The 19808-nt window shown below is 36.0% G+C and overlaps 1 protein-coding gene across 1 annotated transcript in view; it reads right to left on the minus strand.

Annotated features, from left to right (window-relative positions):
• NPEPPS (aminopeptidase puromycin sensitive) overlaps positions 1-19808 on the minus strand; it is an 86856-nt gene that overhangs the window by 37569 nt on the left and 29479 nt on the right. Inside the window, exon 3 of the mRNA XM_087441056.1 lies at positions 5886-5963. Within this exon, the coding sequence (XP_087297182.1) occupies positions 5886-5963 (78 nt within the window). The remainder of the gene's footprint in view (positions 1-5885; positions 5964-19808) is intronic.

Below are 19808 nucleotides of genomic sequence, written 5' to 3' on the forward strand. Positions count from 1 at the left end.
AGTTTTAAAGCTCCAAGGCCATCAAGCCATAACAAGATATTGACAGTGACCACTTGCAAAAAGTGGTGTACTAAACAAAATACAAAGTAATGGGAAAGGTTATTACCTGAAATCCAAACAAAATAAAGTTTAAAAAAAATCATTAATGAATTTAATTAGTGTTACATTATATAATACTAATCACAAAGTACTTACTATTAATATAGTAGAATTTTACGGCAAGAACAGGAGGAAAAAGGACTTGACAAATTTCACTTATCAAATTTACATCATATTGAAGGACTGCCAGATTGTCTAATTTTATACCAATTTGCACACATAATTTACATTGCTTCCTCAAATTAGATACCTTATTTCAATATCCAATGTATGCAATATTTATCTGTTTGGGGTGGTAAACCTTTTAAAACATACAATAAACTCATTTATAAATTAAACAATTGAAAAATTGGGACTTCCACCAAAAACCTTATTTGTTTAAAGCTTAGGAGAGCATAAGTGTTGTAAAACCTGAAGTAGATCTTGAAATACTTTAATAAAAATTTAGTGAGCCTACTAAATGCTATAAAATTAAAGACATTAATTTATACAAAAAGGGAGCAAAGATCATTGCCTTTATTGTCACCATTTCTTATGATCCTGTTTTTCACTCTTCAAAATGTTAATATCTTCTAGCGTTTCTCCAAATAAATGACACTCTACAGGATCCTTAACCACTGATTCTGAGATTACTAGGCCTTATAATGATTATGGTAACTTAACCACTATTCTAGAATGGTGCCAATTTCAGAAAAGATGATGTTTTACTTAGCCATATAATAGTTGGCATGACTGTTAAGTTTAATGAGGCTAAACACAAAGGTTACTAATGTCCTCCTCATATATTTCAATATTTACTCCATTACCAGAAGACAGACCACTTGTACAACCTATTAAAGTTGGAAAAAATAAGGACTTCATTCTTAAAGCAAAGAATGACTGGGTAACTTTTTGACCCAGAGAATCCTGGGAAAATGTGAAAGCCAATGATTTTCAAACAGATATTTATAGATATTTAATAATTTGATAAGTCATATTTGCAAATATGATAATTTTTTAATTCTAATATTTATATCAGTTACTTATTTATATTGTTATATCAGCTGAAACTCTCCAAACTGGTGAATTAGAGTATACTAATGGTCATAACCTTCTCTGACTTGTTCCTGCTTTTATTAGGAAATGACTTCACAATCTACCATGTCTGCTGTAAATAGTCCTTATCAACAAGGATACAACTCCTATACCCTGATAATAAAAGACCTCTAATATACATAAGGGGAAAAGAAGACGGGTGCAGAATATTATGCATGGCATGCTAACTTCTGTGTTCTTAAATAGTATGTACATTCATAAATGCTTACTACAGTATGGTATAGTTTTGAAAGTATACATAGGAAACTGGTTGCTTCTGAGGAGTGGAGCCAAGAGAGGAAGACAGGGACAGAATGGCAAACAAATTTTCACTATATATCATTTGAATTTCAAACCATGTCCATGTATTACATTTTTTAAATATTTAATTAAAAAATTAAAAGATGGCACAATGTGGTCGTAGAAGTGCAGACTTTAAACCACTTGGGTTCAAATCCAGGCTCTGCCACTTACTAGCTGTTGACCTTGGGCAAGTTATTTAAGTTAATTAAACTATCTTTGTGCCTTAGTTTCTTTATCTATAGAGTAAAGATAATAGAATCCGGGCCGGCCCCGTGGCTTGGTGGTTAAGTGCGCGTGCTCCGATGCTGGTGGCCCCGGTTCGGATCCCGGGCGCGCACCGAGGCACCACTTCTCCGTCCATCCTGAGGCCGAGTCCCACATACAGCAACTAGAAGGATGTGCAGCTATGACATACAACTATCTACTGGGGCTTTGGGGGGAAAAATAAATAAATAAAATCTTAAAAAAAAAAAAAAAAAAAAGATAATAGAATCCATCTCAAAAATGATTAAATAAATTAGTATTTGTGATGCACATAAAACAGTGGCACAGATTAAGCACTCAATAGACACATGTGTACTACACATACACACATATATACACATACATGTATATATATAACACACATTCACACACACACACACATCTTCTAGGAGTTTCTGTCTATTCTTACCTGGTGAATTCTTGCAAATACATTCTGGCTTCTTTTGATAAATATAGTATCTTTAATTTTTTTGATTTAATAAATGATATATTTCCTAATGCAGACCAACAATTGAATCTATCCTTTTTTTTTTCTATACATGCTAGGTTTATGTATCTTCTTGGCCTATTTTAAAAACCAGTTTTAAATATTTTTTGCTCCTCTCTTCATTTTTTATTTCATTAATTTCTGCTTTTAAATCTTTATTTCTCTCTTCTACTTTCTTCAAGTTACCTGTTCTTTTTGTCTAAGTTTATCTTGATGCTTAGCTAATTAATTTTCATTCTTCTTAACTAAATATCCTCTCTGAATAATGTTTTACCTGCATCCCACATGTTTTGATATGTAGTCGTTGCATTATTCAGTTCTAAATATTTTCTAATTTCCACAAGTCTTTTTTGACTAATTTTCAGAGGTATAATTTTTCCAAATATGTGAGAAGGGATTTTTTTCTCTTTTGCTACTGACTTTAATCTTCATACAGTGTGAACATAGAACATAGTCTGTAATGATACAGATTTTAAATATTTTTAAAATTTGACCTCTATCAAAGTAATAGCTCATAGCTTAAAACTCATACAGCACTATAGGCTTATATATTTAAGCTGCAGGTTCCTGCCCAACGCTACCTTACCCCCCACACTGCTCCCAGTAGGAACTCTGTGATTTCTAAACACCTTGTCTTCATTTTTCAATTTTACACATTATTTTCTTCTTAGCATAGAAAGTTTAGCTAAACTACATCTCCCACTCCTACATCTTTTACAAAGAACTAAATTTTTTATGACCTTGCAAATCTGAAAATATCTTTATTTTACTCTCTTTAAATTCACAGTTTGGCTAAGAATAGTATTCTAGGTTAAAAATCAGATTCACTCATAATTTTGCAGGAATGGCTTCATTACAGTCTAGTTTCCACTGTTCTTTGTAAGTCTTCTGCTATTCTGATCCCTGAACTTTGAAGGTAATATGCTAGCCTTCCAGCCTTCCTCCCAACCCCCTCACCCCGGGTATAAATTCTTTGAGAGCCTCACTTTATCCCTGAAAAGTTCTAAGACGTGCTTTGGTGTGGGATTTTTTACATTTATTGAATTAGTCCCTCTCAATGGTGTACCTTTTCAAACTGAAGCCTCCTGCCCCATCAGTTCGGAGAAATTTTCTTGTTTTGTGTCTTTAATAATTTCCTTTTCCATTTTCTCTCTCTTTTACTAGATGGATGTTGGGTCTGTTTAGTAGATTAGTCCTCAAATCTTCCTACTACTTGGAAAATTCCTCTATTTCATCTTCAAAAACTTCTACTGGGTTTTTAATTTCTTTCTTTTTTTGCTTTTTCGTGAGGAAGATTGTCCCTGAGCTAACATCTGTACCAATCTTCCTCTATTTTGTATATGGGACGCAGCCACAGCACAGCTTGATGAGCGGTGTGTAGGTCCGCGCCTGGGATCTGAATCTGCAGACCCTGGGCCACTGAAGTGGAGCGCATGAACTTGACCACTATGCCACCGGGCCAGCCCCTGGGTTTGTTATTTCTATTATATTATGGTTTCAAAGTTTTCTTCCTCTAATTCTTTCTGTTTGGTGGTATTCTGTGCTGTCCTTGTTTAATGAATGTAATATTAACAATATCTCTAAGGATATTAATTCATTTTGGTTTCTTTGAGACTTTCTTTTCATTTGTCTTTGCTTCTTCCAAGTTCCTATGTTTTTATCATACTTATTATTTTATTTTTTGCTCTTTCATATTAGAAGTGTAATGAAATGTCTGGTAATTGTTGCTCCAGTGACTTTGGGCTTGTCCATGCTACTTGCTTCAGCCAATGAAATGTGAGTGAACATCAAGTTCACCACCATCCATGCAGAAACTTTAAATCTGTCTGTAGTTTGGCTCTGTCCTCATCCCTGAGCTTCTGCCTTCTGCCCTCAGGGCCATGTGTAAGCAAGAAATATTGGTTGTTAACCACTGAGATTTGTGATTCTATTTGTAGGTTAAAATGTACACATGTACTTATACACATAAAGAATATTTGTGGAAGGATTCACCAGACAATGAAAGTAGGAGTCAGAGAGAGGAAACAATTTTCATGTTATATTCTTTGGTACCTTTAATACATGTTCATGGCAAAACATTTATTTTTATAATAGTTACACACAAAAAAACCTAATCAGAAAAAAGGCAAAATGAAAGGTTTCTAAGAGCACTGAAATAAAAGACAAAACTTCACCAATTTAAAATTTTTCTAAAAATACTTTTACAGTAAGGCAATATATTCTCAGTATAAAAATTATGGAAACCAGAGAAAGAGATAAATAAAAATCATCAATTATGTCAACACCCAGATATATCATTTTATTTGTACCATTTTAGAGATATGATTCATCATCTTGTATACGTAATTTTGTATTCTGCTTTTCAATTTTACTTTATAATAAGCACTTCACTGTGTTATAAGAATTCACAAACCTCACTTTTAATTGCTATATACCTTTGACCATATAGATATGTCACAATTAGCTTAATTATTCCCTTAGTGTTGGACAAATACATTAATTCTAATTTTTACTACCTTAAGTAATGTCTTATTAGATATTTCTAGGCATAAAGCATTTCCTGTATTTATGATTTTTCTTTAGGATATATTCCTATTGCCAGAATCACTGGGTGAAGAGACATGAACGTGTTCAGGCTCTTGATACATACTGCCAGATGGCTTTCCAAATAAATTACGTGGATTTACACTCCTACCAGTAATATTAAGGCAGTCACATCATCAAGAATCTTTGTTTCTTAACTTCAGCTTACCCGACAGGCAAAAACTGGTGTATCAGTAACTGTTATTTCGATAATTCTCATTACTAGAAAGCTGAATATCTTTGCACATGTTTATTAGTCATTTGAATTTTCTTTCATATGAATTATCTGTTGCTTTGCATTTGCTCATTAATCAAAGCCTTGGTGCTTTACTAATTGATTTGTATATAATTTGTTCCACTACATTAAGTTCAGAAAGTCTTCTATTTTCTTTGTGCTTTTATATCCAATAATAGTAACATATCAACACATCTTTCCTTCCATGCCCTCACTGGCAATATCTATTCAGTCTTTGGTTGCACATCAAAATCATCTACAGGACATTCATCTCAGAGATTTGGATTTAATTAGTAGAAGATGGAGCTAGGTAAACGTATTTTTTAAAAGCTGAAACTGAAAAGGTGAAAAAAAATGCATCATGTTCTAAGGTAGAATGATCATTAGTTTTTGGTCTGGTTTTTTTTTTCTTCTGGTGGCCCAAAAGTTACAATGAATCTGACTCTTTTAAAAGCTTGTCTTAAGGCTTAATCTGCTTAAAATAATGAGGAAAAAAAATGGCATACAATAAATTTCTTTGGAAGAAGTAAGATGTCAGTATTCATCAAGGAATTTTTTTGAGTGTGTGAGGAAGATCAGCACTGAGCTAACATCTGATGCCAATCCTCCTCTTTTTGCTGAGGAAGATTGGCCCTGAGCTAACATCCGTGCCCATCTTCCTCTACTTTATATGGGACGCTGCTTTACATGGGGCAGCACGGCCTGACAAGTGGTGTGTCAGTGCGCGCCTGGGATCTGAACCAGCGAAACCCGCGCCGCCGCAGCGGAGCGCGCGCACTTAACCGCTTGTGCCACCGGGCCGGCGCCCATCAAGGAATTTTACATAGCCATGTGTATTACCTGTTTGGAGAGTACTAGGAAAAGACAAGGTGACTTTTTCGTCTTCATTCTGATAGTTAAATCCTGTAGCATGTATTTCTGGAATGGAAAAAAAACACATTATTTCACAAACCTGACTGGACTGATAAGACCAAATCCAGAGCGCAGCAATTAACATTTTCAAGAGCAAAATTCCTACTAAAACCAAATATTCTTTTATTTTTTAAATTTTTTAAAAGATTTATTTATTTATTTATTTATTTATTTATTTATTTATTTCCCCCCAAAACCCCAGTACATAGTAGATATGTATGTCATAGCTGCACATCCTTCTAGTTGCTGCATGTGGGACGTGGCCTCAGCACGGCCGGAGAAGTGGTGTGTCCGTGCACGCCTGGGATCCGAACCCGGCCGCCAGCAGCGGAGCGCGCACACTTAACCGCTAAGCCACGGGGCCGGCCCTAAAACTAAATATTCTTAATTCAATAAATTAAGTTTCTATTAACAAAAGTGTCATTTCAAATTAACCTATTTTAGGCTACATGATCTAAGTTAAATATGCTCCTTAAAAACAATTACACATCCTATATTAATTCACAAAACTTTTATGATACAAAGAAAATAGGGCTACTATAAATGTGAAAAGGTTTTCTACCAGATTCCCAGCCCTGCTTCATTCTCATCTTTGTGTGACTATGACACTGCTTTCTATGTTGCAGTCTTCCTCGTGAACATCTGAAAGACTGAGCAAATGGCCAAGATTTCAGTGTTAAAGATATATCAATGAAAGTTCTGTCCCCACCCAAAGATAGGTTAACAATTCCAACTAAGATATACATCAAACTTACTTCCAGTAAAATTCTTTGTTGTTACATTTTACAGAAATAAAGAAGGTGAAAACAGGTGTGTGGACTAAATTAAGACCTTGACTTCCTCCTCTCTACTAGGAGTGAGAAGAGACTGCTTATTTGACTGATACTTTAGAATGCTTAGTTGACACTTGAGGGAAAGAACTAAGTAGACCAACTTCCAACCACATCACATCTCCACCCAAAATGAAAAGTCAAAGAGGTAGCCTTAATAAGCACATGACAAGATGCTCATCATCAACCATCAGGGGAACGCAAATCAAAACCACAGTGAGATACCACTTCACACCCACTAAGATGACTATAATCAAAAAGAGAGATAATAATAAGTGTAAGGGAGGATGCAGAGAAATTGGAACCCTCATACATTGCTAGCAAGAATGTAAAATGGTACAGCCACTTTGGAAAACAGTCTAGCAGTTCCTCAAAAGATTAAATATAGCGTTACCATATGATCCAACAATCCCACTCCTACGTAAATATCCAAAAGAAATGAAAACATATGTCCACACAAAAATTTATACACAAATGTTCACAGCAGCATTATTCATAATAACCAAAAAGTGGAAACAACTTAAATGTCCATCAGTTGATGAATGGATAAAACGTGGTATACAATGGAATATTATTTGACAACAAAAAGAAATGAACTGCTGATACATGCTACAATATGGATAAACCTTGAAAACATTATGCTAAGTGAAAAGAACCAGACACAAAAAAGCCACATATTTATAAGAAATGTCCAGAGTAAGCAAATCTCTAGAGATAGAAAGTAGATTAATGGTTGCTTAGGGCTGGGAGGTTGAGGGGAAATGGGAAGTAACTGCTCATGAATACTTTGTTTTTGCAGGATGAAAATGTTCTAAAATTTATACTGATGTTGGCTGCACAACTATGTGACTATATTAAAAACAACTTAATTGTACACTTTAAATGAATGGATTGTATGGTATGTGAATTATATCTCAATAAAACTTATCAAGGAGAGAGAGGTAGTAGCCTTATCACTAACAGGCTTAAGCTCGATATGGGTAACAGTGATTCAGATTTAATAACATTCTATGAGCCAGGCAAGATGCCCACAATTCATTCTTCTTTTAAATGAATCACCCAAAAATTGAATTTCCAATGTTTCTAATATCACTATGGTTCAGACATGTCTTTATAAGGCCAAAATCTTTACAAAACCAATAAGAAACTATAATTTCAGATTTTAAAAGAACTTTAATCAATTATTCTTCATTTTACTTCATTCTTCATTTATTCTTCACAAAGAAAATGAGGTATATGGGGCCAGCCTGGTGGCGTTGAGGTTAAGTTCGCACACTCCGCTCTGGTGGCCCAAGGTTCACGGATATGGATCCTAGGTGCAGACCTACGCACCGCTTATTAAGCCATGCTGTGGCAAGTGTCCCACATATAAAGTAGAGGAAGATGGGCACAGATCTTAGCCCAGGGCCAATCTTCCTCAGCAAAAAGAGGAGGATTGACAATGGGTGTTAGCTCAGGGCTAATCTTCCTCACCAAAAAAAAAAAGAAAGAAAGAAAATGAGGTATATAAATGCAATGATTTGCCTAAGGTCACATAGCTGGACTAGAACTCAGTTCCCTTCCTATTTGTATCCCCAAAATTCTTTCTACTATCATAAGCTAGTTCCTAAATTTGAACAGAAACTCAAGACTTTGCATATATACAATACTGATGAAATCACCAATGAAACAATGACTTTTGCTGGCAAAAACTCAATATTTGCTCTAACCTGATTCCCAGGAATATAAACATACTTAGCCTATAGGGAAGCCAAGAATCACCTCAATGCTTAAGAATGTACCTTTCTGACTAAGATTTATAAAACAGCATTATGGTAGCTCTGAGGTACTATGATCAAAGACCATCTCCATTAAGGTTAAGCCAACTTTTTTTTTTCTTTTTTTTTTTTTTGGTGAGGAAGATCTGCCCTGAGCTAAAATCTGTTGCCAGTCCTCCTCTTTTTGCTGAGGAAGATTGGCCCTGGGCTAACATCCGTGCCCACTTTCCTCTACTTTATATGGGACGCCGCCACAGCATGGCTTGACAAGCAGTGCATCGGTCTACACCCAGGATCTGAACGTGCAAAGCCCAGGCTGCCGAAGCAGAGCATGCAAACCTAACTGCTACACCACCAGGCCGGCCCCGCAACTTGTTTTTACAATTGAAACAATCAAGTATCATATTGCTAGATTCCATTCTACAGCGTAATGCTTCCAAATGTACGTATCGACTATATTACACGTGTACAAAAAAGAGCAAAATTTCCTCCAAAATTCTCTCTTAGAACAGCCATATATTACAATTCTTAAAAAGGCTCTTGTAGAATGGGAAACTCTTCCAATTACTTTATATTGAACAACACACTATTTGGCAATCTACTTGGCAAACATACACTAGAGTTTGAAACAACTTTGGTGAATTGTAGTTTTGGATATTCTGTAAAGGGCAACACCACTGATCCAGTGGTTCAAGCCAAAAATATGGAATCATCCTAACTGCCTCCCTCCATGTCTGTCTGTCTCTCATACCACACATCCAATAAGCAAATTCAATAGCCTATACCTTTAATCTCAGACTTCAATGCCTCGACCACTAGAACCTCAGTCCATTGTGCCATTATTTCTCTCCTAGACCACTACAATACCCTCTTAACTGGTCTGTTTCCACTCTTGCTGCCTTATAGTCTACTCTTCACAAAGCAGCCAGAGTAATCAGTGAGATCAAAGCCTCTAATGGAGTCCCAAAATATTCAGAATGAAAAGCTAAGTTGGCTTGAGGTAGGCAAATATTTCTTAGAGAGGACCAAAAAAGCACTAACCATAAAAGAAAAAATTTGATAGTTCAAGATTTCATTAATATTTAAAGTCTGTGATTATCAAAAGACATTGTTAAGAAAATGGATAGGCAAACCACAGACAAGGAGAAAATATTTATATATATATGACAGAGAACTTATATCCAAAATCTACTTGAAACATACTTTGCTTCTTCATAAAGCCCCAAATAGTTTTGCAATGGGAAAGAAAACACACCATTCTGGAGGAATTCCAAGGCAGCCTACGGAGAACATGGAATTAAGAGCTCAGAGATACTTCTTACTTTACAAGGCTCCAGGAGGACCTCCTTCTCACCCTGAGGCAGAAGAGCCATCCAGGTATATGCACAGTTACAGTTCAAGCAGCACCTATATTGACAGTTCCATATTTTGAGATGGATTTAATATTTATATAATGTAGTGATGGTCTAGCCCATTAGAGTGTCTAAAGAGAATTAGCCATTTGCCAAATATAAATCAGGTCCAAGACAACAAAGAAATTCCTTCTAAAGTATGCCTATTTTAATAAATGGCTGTTGGGTATTTAGTTAAAATGACTCATCAGCAGCACAAATACTAGAGTAACACAGAGACATGGATGTGCATACCAAGCCACGTTTGTTCTGGAGTTATTTGTTGATCTGGCAGACATTCCTTGGAGGTTGAGTCTGGTAGGCCCCAGGGACAAAAGTTGGAATCCAGGGCTCATCAAGACTGGGGGCCTTAATAAACCACCTCTTGCTTTGGACTTGGAACTCAAAAAGTAACAACTTCATAGTAAAGGTGAATACGAAGAAAACTAGTCCACACATGGAATGTAGTAAGACTTCAGAAAATCTGAAGCCCTGATATTGGAAAAAGATTATCCCTGAGTACTAGTGACCCCCAGAAGAAATAAAGAAAAATCCTCTCTAGATGAAGAAAACATCATCTTATTTCGACCACACAACTTTCCTAATTCAATGTCCAATAATCAAATAAACTCTGGCACATTAGAGGACAAGAAAAATTGAATGAAAACAGCTAAAACAATGGGCAATAAAATAAAACAGGAGCCCCTAAATATTAGTAGATATATTCATATACCTTCTTACTATGTTCAAGATGATAAAAGCCAAGTTTGAAAAATTTGGCAGGGAATGAGAAGCTAAAACAAAAAAACAAAACAAACCAAACCAAAAATCTTGCACACTTGTAAAAATGAATTATAGAACTAAAATATACGATAACAAAAAATGAAACAAAACAGATCTTCAATGGACAATCTTAAAATCAGATTAGATATAGCTGAAGAAAGAATTAGTGAGTTGGAAGATAAGGCAGAATAAAAGATCCAAAACAAAGCACATAAGGACAAAAGGATAAAAAACACCGGGAAGGGTAAGAAAGACGAAGAACACTGTTAGAAGGCTGAACATGCATTTAACTGGAATCCCAGTAGGGGAGATGAGAGGCCAGAATGGAGCAGAAGCAGTATCTGAAGACATAATGACTAAGACCATTCTAAAACCATAGTGGTTAAGTTCAGCACGCTCCACTTCAGCAGCCCAGGCTCAGTTCCTGGGTGCAGACCTATACCACAGATCGGCAGCCATGCTGTGGTGGCAACCCACATACAAAACAGAGGAATACTGGCACAGATATTAGCTCAGGGAGAATCTTCCTCAAGCTAAAGAGGAAGATTGGCAACAGATGTTAGCTCAGGGCGAATTTTCCTCAGCAAAAAAAAAAAAAAAAAAAAAGGATATTAAACCATAGATTCACCAAGCCCTTCAAATCCCAAGCAGGCTAATAAAAAGAAATCCAACTAGGGTGCCAGCCTGGTGGCGTAGTGGTTAAGTTCATGCACTCTGCTTCGGTGGCCTGGGGTTTGCAGGTTCAAATCCCAGGTGCAGACCTATGCACCACTCATCAAGCCATGCTGTGGCAGCATCCCACATACAAAATGGAGGAAGATGGGCACAGATGTTAGCTCAGGGCCTATCTTCCTCACAAAAAAAGAAAAGAAAAGAAAAGAAATCCAACTAGGCATAGTATGGTTAAACTGCAGAAAACCAAAGACATAGAGCATAGAATAGATGGGGTGCAGTGGTTGGGGCCAGGTCTACTGTTAAAGAAACAACAGTCTGAGGGCCATCTTCTTAAGAGCAATGATGGAATGAAGATGACAGCAGAATAAAATAGTCAACATCTGAAAGGAAATAACCGCCAAGCTAGAATTTTATAGCCAGCAAAATTAATCTTCAAAAATGAACATTATAACATGGTATACACATCTGTCAAAACTCACTGAAATGCAAAATGGACACTAAAAATACACCTTATTGTACATAAATTATACTTCAATAAAGGAGGAATTTAAAATGAAGGTGAAAAAAATAAGGTAAAAATATGCTCAAAGAAACAAAAACAGTGACTTTGCCATCAACAAACCCATACTAAACATTATAAAGAGTATTCTTCAAACAAAACAATTCTAGGAGGATTGCTGGAATGAAGAAAAACAAAAACAGCAAAAATTTGGGTAAAGCTAAATGAACATTATACTATGTAACACAATAACAACATCTTACGACTTTAAAATAAATAAAAATACCTATATAAGAAAATTAAACTACACCACAACAATAGCATGTAAGTCAGAGAGAGATAAATGGAGACTAAGTGCTCTAAGATCCTTGTATTGTCCAGGAGAAGCGTAAAATGATCAATTAACACTGGATTTTTTAAAGTCAGGGATGGACACTGTAATTCCTGGGGTACTGACACACATCAAAAAAACAACAACAACAAATAAATAAAACAAAATAAATTTTAAGGAAATTTTCTAATTAAGAGAACACGAGAGGGGAGCCGGCCCCGTGGCGTAGCTGTTAAGTGCGCACGCTCCGCTGTTGGCAGCCCAGGTTCAGATCCCGGGTGCGCACCGATGCACTGCTTGTCAGGCCATGCTGTGGTGGTGTCCCATATAAAGTGGAGGAAGATGGGCATGGATGTCAGCCCAGGGCCAGTCTTCCTCAGCAAAAAAGAGGAGGATTGGCATGGATGTTAGCTCAAAGCTGATCTTCCTCACATACAAAAAAAGAGAACATGAGAAAGCACATACAAAAATGGTAGATTTAAAACCAAATAACAGTAATTACCTTAAATGTAAATGAATTAAATGCTTTATTTAAAAGACAAAGATTTTCAGATTGGAACTAAAAAGAAAAAAAACGTACAATGAGCTGTTTTCATGAAATATACCTAAAATAAGGGTGATGGTCAAAAATGAGAAAAAAATATGACATGCAAACATTAACCAATAATTCATAAAAGCAAGGGGGAAAAATCAGTAAAAATGAAGATTTAAACAAAAATTAATAAACAAACTTCACTTAGTAAGAGATATATAAAACATTAGATCCAAAAGAATCACACTCTTTTCAAGCACACACAAGCATTTTAAAAACTGACTATATCTTGGGCCATAAAGCAAGTCTTAACATCCAAAGGACTAAAATCATATACAGTCATGCACTGCACTATGATGTTTCAGTCAATGACAGACCGCATATACAACAGTGGTGGTCTCGTAAGATTAGTACCACACAGCCTAGCTGTGTAGTAGGCTATACCATCTAGGTTTGTGTAAGTACACTCTACAATGTTCACACAACGATGAAATCGCCTAACGATGCATTTCTCAGAACATATCCTCATCATTAAGCAACACATGACTGTAGTATGTTTCCTTACCATAGTACAATGACACTACAAAATCTCCAGGTACATCTAAACATTCCATGGGTCAAAAATCAGAAAATATTTTAACCTGAATGATAAAAATACTATATATCAAAAAATGTAGAAGCAGGGGCCAGCCCGGTGGTGTAGTGGTTAAGTTTGTGTGCTCCACTTTGGCAGCCCAGGGTTCACGGGTTTGGATCCCAGGTGCGGACATAACGCACTGCTCATCAAGTCATGCTGTGGAGGCATCCCACAAACAAAATAGAGGAAGACTGGCACAGATGTTAGCTCAGAGACAATTTTCCTCAAGCAAAAAAAAAAGGAAAAAAAAAAGCAGAAGCGAGACCAAGGGTTGCCTGGGGATGGGGGAGAAGGGAAGGAATGAATTACAAAAGGGCATGAGGAAATGTTTTGGGGACGATGGATATGTTCATTATCCTGGTTGTAGTCATAGGTCAAAATGTATCAAATTATACATTTTAATATGTGCAGTTTACCATATGTCAATATTGCATATATCTTATTTATTTTCTCCCCAAAGCCCCAGTAGATAGTCGTATGTCATAGCTGCACATCCTTCTAGTTGCTGTATGTGGGACGCAGCCTCAGCATGGCCAGAGAAGCGGTGCGTCGGTGCGCGCCCAGGATCCGAACCCAGGCCGCCAGCAGCGGAGCGCGTGCACTTAACCGCTAAGCCCCGGGGCCGGCCCACATATATCTTAATAAAGCTATAAAAAAGAAAGAAAGAAGAGGAGGAGGAGGAGCAGCAGCAGCAACAACAGCCACAGTCATTACCTGGAGAATTTTCCCCAAAACAAACAGACCAAAAAAGTGTGGGATGCAGCTAAAAGCACTACATTTTTAGGAGAAAAATTTATAGCTTTAAAAATAATATACTAGAAAAGCAATATAAGCCAAGCATCCAGCTCAAGAGGCTTAAAAAAAAACCCACAAAATAAACCCAAAGAAAGTAAAAGAAAATAATAAAGATAAGAGCAGAAGTTAAGGTTAAAAACAGAAAATAAACATTCAATTGAGGATTTCAAAATCAGAAGTTGGTTCTTTGAAAAGTCTAATAAAATTGACAAAGATCTGAGGATTAAGGAGAAAAAAAGAAGGCAGAAATAAATAAAATATATAAATATATAAAATTACTATTTATAGTAAATATAAAATATATAAATAAAATGATATTTTATTATAAGGGATCTGGTAGCTAAGATCCTTGTAATTCTAATAATTTGAAACTATTTACAGCAGGGATCCCCAAACAGCGTTCTGTGGCAGTTTCAAATATGAATTACAGGTTTGCCAAGATACGGATTTCCTTGGCCCTTAGGTCAGTCAGATAGGGCTTGGCCAATGAGAGACCTTTGACACCCCCTACTTGTGTGAGCCGCTTCTTTTAAGTGTACCAAGAGAATATTATCATTTTCTATTAATGTCTTCAGAAAAAAACTTAAGAAGCACTGATTTGGAGAACTAACTCTTCTGGCTTAGCACTTAAGAACACCATATACATTATCAAAAAGACAAAAGATAATAAACAAGTGGTGGTGAGGATGTGGAGAAAAGGCAACTCTTGTATATGGTGGTGAGAATATAACCTGGTACAGCCATTAAGGAAAACAGTATGAAGGTTCTTTGAAAAATTAAAAACAGAACCACTTTATAATCCAGCAATCTCACTTCTGGTATGTGTGTGTGTGTACACAATAGAATATTATTCAGCCTTAAAAAAAGAAGGAAATCTTGCCATTTGTGACAACGTGGATGAACCTGGAGGACATTATGCTAAGTGAAATAAGCCAGACACAGAAAGAAAAATGCTATGTGAACCACTTATATATGGAATCTAAAACAGTCAAACTGGGGGCTGGCCCAGTGGTGCAGTGGTTAAGTTCGCACACACCACCCTGGTGGCTCCAGAGTTTGCAGGCCCGGATCCTGGGCGCGGACCTAAGCACCACTCATTAAGCCATGCTGTGGCAGGCGTCCCACATATAAAGTAGAGGAAGATGAGCAGGATGTTAGCCCAGGGCCACTCTTCCTCAGCAAAAAAAAAGAGGAGGATTGCAACAGATGTTAGCTCAGGGGTAATGTTCCTCACTAAAAAAAAATAAATAAATAAAATAAAATAGTCAAACTCACAGAAGCAGAGAGTAGAATGGTAGTTGCTAGGAATTAGCAGGAGAGGGAAATGAGGAGATATTAGCCAAAGGGTACAAAGTTTCAGTTATGCAAGATGAAGAATAAGTTCTGGAGATTGAATGTACAGCAATGTGACTATATTAACAATACTGTATTGTACACTTGAAATTTGCTAAGTAGGTAGATCTTAAGTGTTCTCACCAAACACAAAAAGAAGGAAAAAAACAAAGAAAATGATAACTATGTGAAGTGATGGGTATGTTAATCAGCTTGTGATGATTATTTCACAATGTATATGTATATCAAAACATTAACTTGTATACCTTAAATGTATACAACTTTTATTTGTTAATTCTACCTCAATAAAACCAGGAAAAAAAACAAGAACATATAATACAACATTATTATGTAATCAGTTTTTCCTCTCCATTTAATCTAATTTTATTTATTTATTTTTTTCCCCCAAAGCCCCAGTAGATAGTTGTATGTCATAGCTGCACATCCTTCTAGTTGCTGTATGTGGGACATGGCCTCAGCAAGGCCGGACAAGCAGTGCGTCGGTGCACGCCCGGGATCCGAACCTGGGCCACCAGCAGCGGAGTGCGCGCACTTAACCGCTAAGCCACGGGGCCGGCCCTCCATTTAATCTAAAAATTATATGATTTATAATTTTTTTGCTCTCCATTTTCTTAATATTTAAAACACTGTACAGAATCTTTACAAGTAATAAATATCTTGATTGTATTCTTCAAAGGGAAGTAAAACACAAATTAAAGCTCATGACAAAATAATCCCAAATGTAATGTAATTTTGTTTGTTACCCATAAAAATCAATAGAACAAGCACATGAAGAAATTCAGGCCTAAAAAATGACAGACTTACTCCATTTCTCTAGATTTTTGCTTCAGTTCACTCAATAAGTATCTACTGAACACTTACTATATGTGAGATACCATGGAAAACCACAGGTGAAAAAGAATGAATCATGGCTCCTAGTCCTTAAGGAACTCAGATTCTAATAAGTAGTATAGATACAAACAAATAATTACAATACAATGCGGTTAAATTAATCACAGGCAGTAGACTGTGGTGATTGAGTGCATGGATTCTAGAAGCCACACTGCCTGGGTCTGAATCAGTTACCAGCTTTTTGACCTAAAGTAAATTACACAGCTTCTCTGTTTCTAGGGTTATTCACAAGTCTATATGAATTCGGGATGCACTTAGTGACTGGCATACAGTAAATACCGAATTCTTCATTATTTTTATCATTACTATTAAACATTATCATTACTACGAAAAATGATACACTTGATTGGGCACCTAACCTGGTCTGAAGGTTAGGGAACCTAACCTAGGAAGACAAATGTACCTTCTATAATCAAATGATAAGTCATCTAAATTCTTAAAACAACAGTCACTAAAGCAATCTATAGTACCTCAAAGCTGTTTAAATAATGTTTAAAAACTTACCAAATACAAATAAGACAAAATTTAAAACTATTATAAACTCATATACTTTGTATTTATACTTAGCCATATGGAGACTTGAACATTGCTTATCAGAATCTTTCCCTATCATTCAAAACCAGTGAAAGTGAAAGTGAAAGAATGCAAGTGTGTACAACTGCAGACTTCATGTTCTTTATCTCTGACTTGTACTAAAAAAGAATAGAAGAGCTGGCTAACAGTATCATTTGTTCCTTCCAGAGCAAGGATTTATTCACTGACTCCAGTTTGAGCTAACAGTACTTACTTATTTATCCTGCACAGAAAGCAGCACACAGCCCACAAATAAACTTAGAAATCCCAACAAGATCGGGAATTAGAAACTTAAGGTTTTATCTTAATGTTAACATTATATAAATTCTTCCTTTTTGAAAAATGTCTTCTGGGGCCTGACCAGTGGCATAGCGGTTAAGTTTGCACGTCCGGCTTCGGTGGCCCAGGGTTCGCTGGTTTGGATCCTGGGTGCGGACCTACTCATGGCTCATCAGACCATGCTGAGGTGGTGGCCCACACAGAAGAGCTACAACTATGATACACAACTATGTACTGGGGCTTTGGGGAAGAAAAAAAGAAAAAGAGGAAGATTGGCAATAGATGTTAGCACAGGGCCAATCTTCCTCAAAAAAAAAAAAAATTTACATATATATAAATATGAAAAATGTCTTCTGTTTGTCTCTATTGTCTTTGCAATTGGTTTTAAGTTTCTTGCAAATAAAGAATACTTCAGACATGCTTTCACAGTTACCAAACTATCACTTAAACCTAAGCATTTAATAAAAACTCCTTGAATGACTACACACATGACCACTTAAGGAGAAAGAAAAAAAACCTCGATATGGGGGGAGGGGAAGGTTTCAAACAAATAGCAAACTTCCTTTAATATACTAAGGCAAGCAAACTTATCTGAAATGTGAGTTGAGAGGCAGAATCTGGGAGATAGAAGAGGACTTCCTGCACAATATTACTTGAAGTTCCATAATAATCGAAGGTACTTGCTTCTAGCATAATTATGATGTTTACATAAGTAACATTATTTGTGTATTCATCAACAAGACTTAAATAAACCAAAATGTTAATTGTTTATAAATCAGCCACATAATGTTGATTTGGGAACCAGTACTTAAATGGAAAAGTATATATACCTTCAGAGTAAAGTTCCATTAAAATGAAAAATAAGAAAGTATAAGGAGAAAAGAAACCTAGTCTCCAAAACTGTCACTGAATTGTTTACAGTTGTCAAAGCATCTCAAGATGGGATCCGTAAAAATGGCGCAATTATAACGAGAAACTGATGCTGACTTTCATAATAAAGCTAAATAGCTTCTTGATGGGTAGTTGCCACAATTTCAGAAATCTAGTAACTACTGGCAAGTTTGCTTACACCTAATATGGATCAACTGTTAATATATCTGGACTAAAGAGATGAGCAAGTTTCAGTTTCTATCTGAAATGGTTTCACTTTCATCTTTCTAAGGGAGAGATGGTAGAAGAGTAGATGACTCATACTCAATACAGACTTAGTATAAATCAATAGGATTATTTTAAGGCAAGTACTAACATTTCTGGAATAAGTCCCAAGATTACTCAGGGACCAAATGGTCACAGAAACGTTAATCAGGAATTCTAATTTGCAGACCCGTAACACCACAGATTGAATCAAGTCAAGAAACAGTAAATAAAATATGAAAGTCTAGAAAGACACCACAGAAGAGAATTCAAACTCAAAATGCAAAATCAAAATATCTTTTCAGTAAGCTGAAGATTAGGATCATGGTAGTAAGCTAATTTTAAAAATTCAGGGCCGGCTCCGTGGCTTGGCGGTTAAGTGCGTGCGCTCTGATGCTGGCGGCCCGGGTTCGGATCCCGGGCGCGCCCCGAGGCACCACTTCTCCGTCCAACGCGAGGCCGAGTCCCACGTACAGCAACTAGAAGGATGTGAACCTACGACATACAACTATCTACTGCGGCTTTGGGGGGAAAAACATGAATAAATAAAATCTTTAAAAAAAAAAAAAAAAAAAAAAATTCAATCAACTGACAGATTTGACTAGCATGCCAGGATACCATAACAAAGTTAAAACAGAAAAGACAGACCTAATGAAATATTTGCAATATAAATAACAAAGGGTATAGCTACAATATACAAAATGTATGTTCAAAACAATACAAAAATGGGCAAAAAAAATTTACAAATGCATAACTGTTACCAAAAAAATTAAAAGGCCAATAAGTATATGAAAAGATATTCAACCCTGATAACAAAAGGTTCAAATAAAAACAATATATTTTTCATTTCTCAGATTAGAAAAGAATAGAAAGATCGATAATAACATCCAGTGTAATGGCAGTATAAATTGATAACAACACCCAGTGTAGTGGCAGTATAAAGAAATAAACTTCATTATACTTTTGATGGGAATGTAAAATGATGCAACTTTTTAGGAGGGATATTTGATAATCTGTATCTAGAAGAGATAATTTGACATCTGTTAAAATTTTAACACAGTACTCTTACTTTTGACACAATTTACAGATATACTCTCACTGGTGCACAAAAGATGTCCTTTGCACTGTTTAAAATAGCCAAAAAGGGGAGAGATAACTAAAATGTGCAACATGAAGAAATGGCTTTATAAAATGATACATCTATACAAAGGAATACTAGGCCTTTGTGAAACAGGTCTACATAAATTGCCTTAAAAATGTACTCCAAATGAGGTTAAAAAAAGCAAGTTGTAAAACATTATGTATATTATAATCTCACTTCTGTAACTAAAAGAAAAAACCTTCCATGTATAAAAGAATTTACCTCAGATTATTAACAGTGGTTACTTCTG

Source organism: Ceratotherium simum, chromosome 16 (genome assembly GCF_057802395.1).
Source record: "Ceratotherium simum simum isolate JZ-2026a chromosome 16, ASM5780239v1, whole genome shotgun sequence".
NCBI lineage: Eukaryota > Metazoa > Chordata > Mammalia > Perissodactyla > Rhinocerotidae > Ceratotherium > Ceratotherium simum.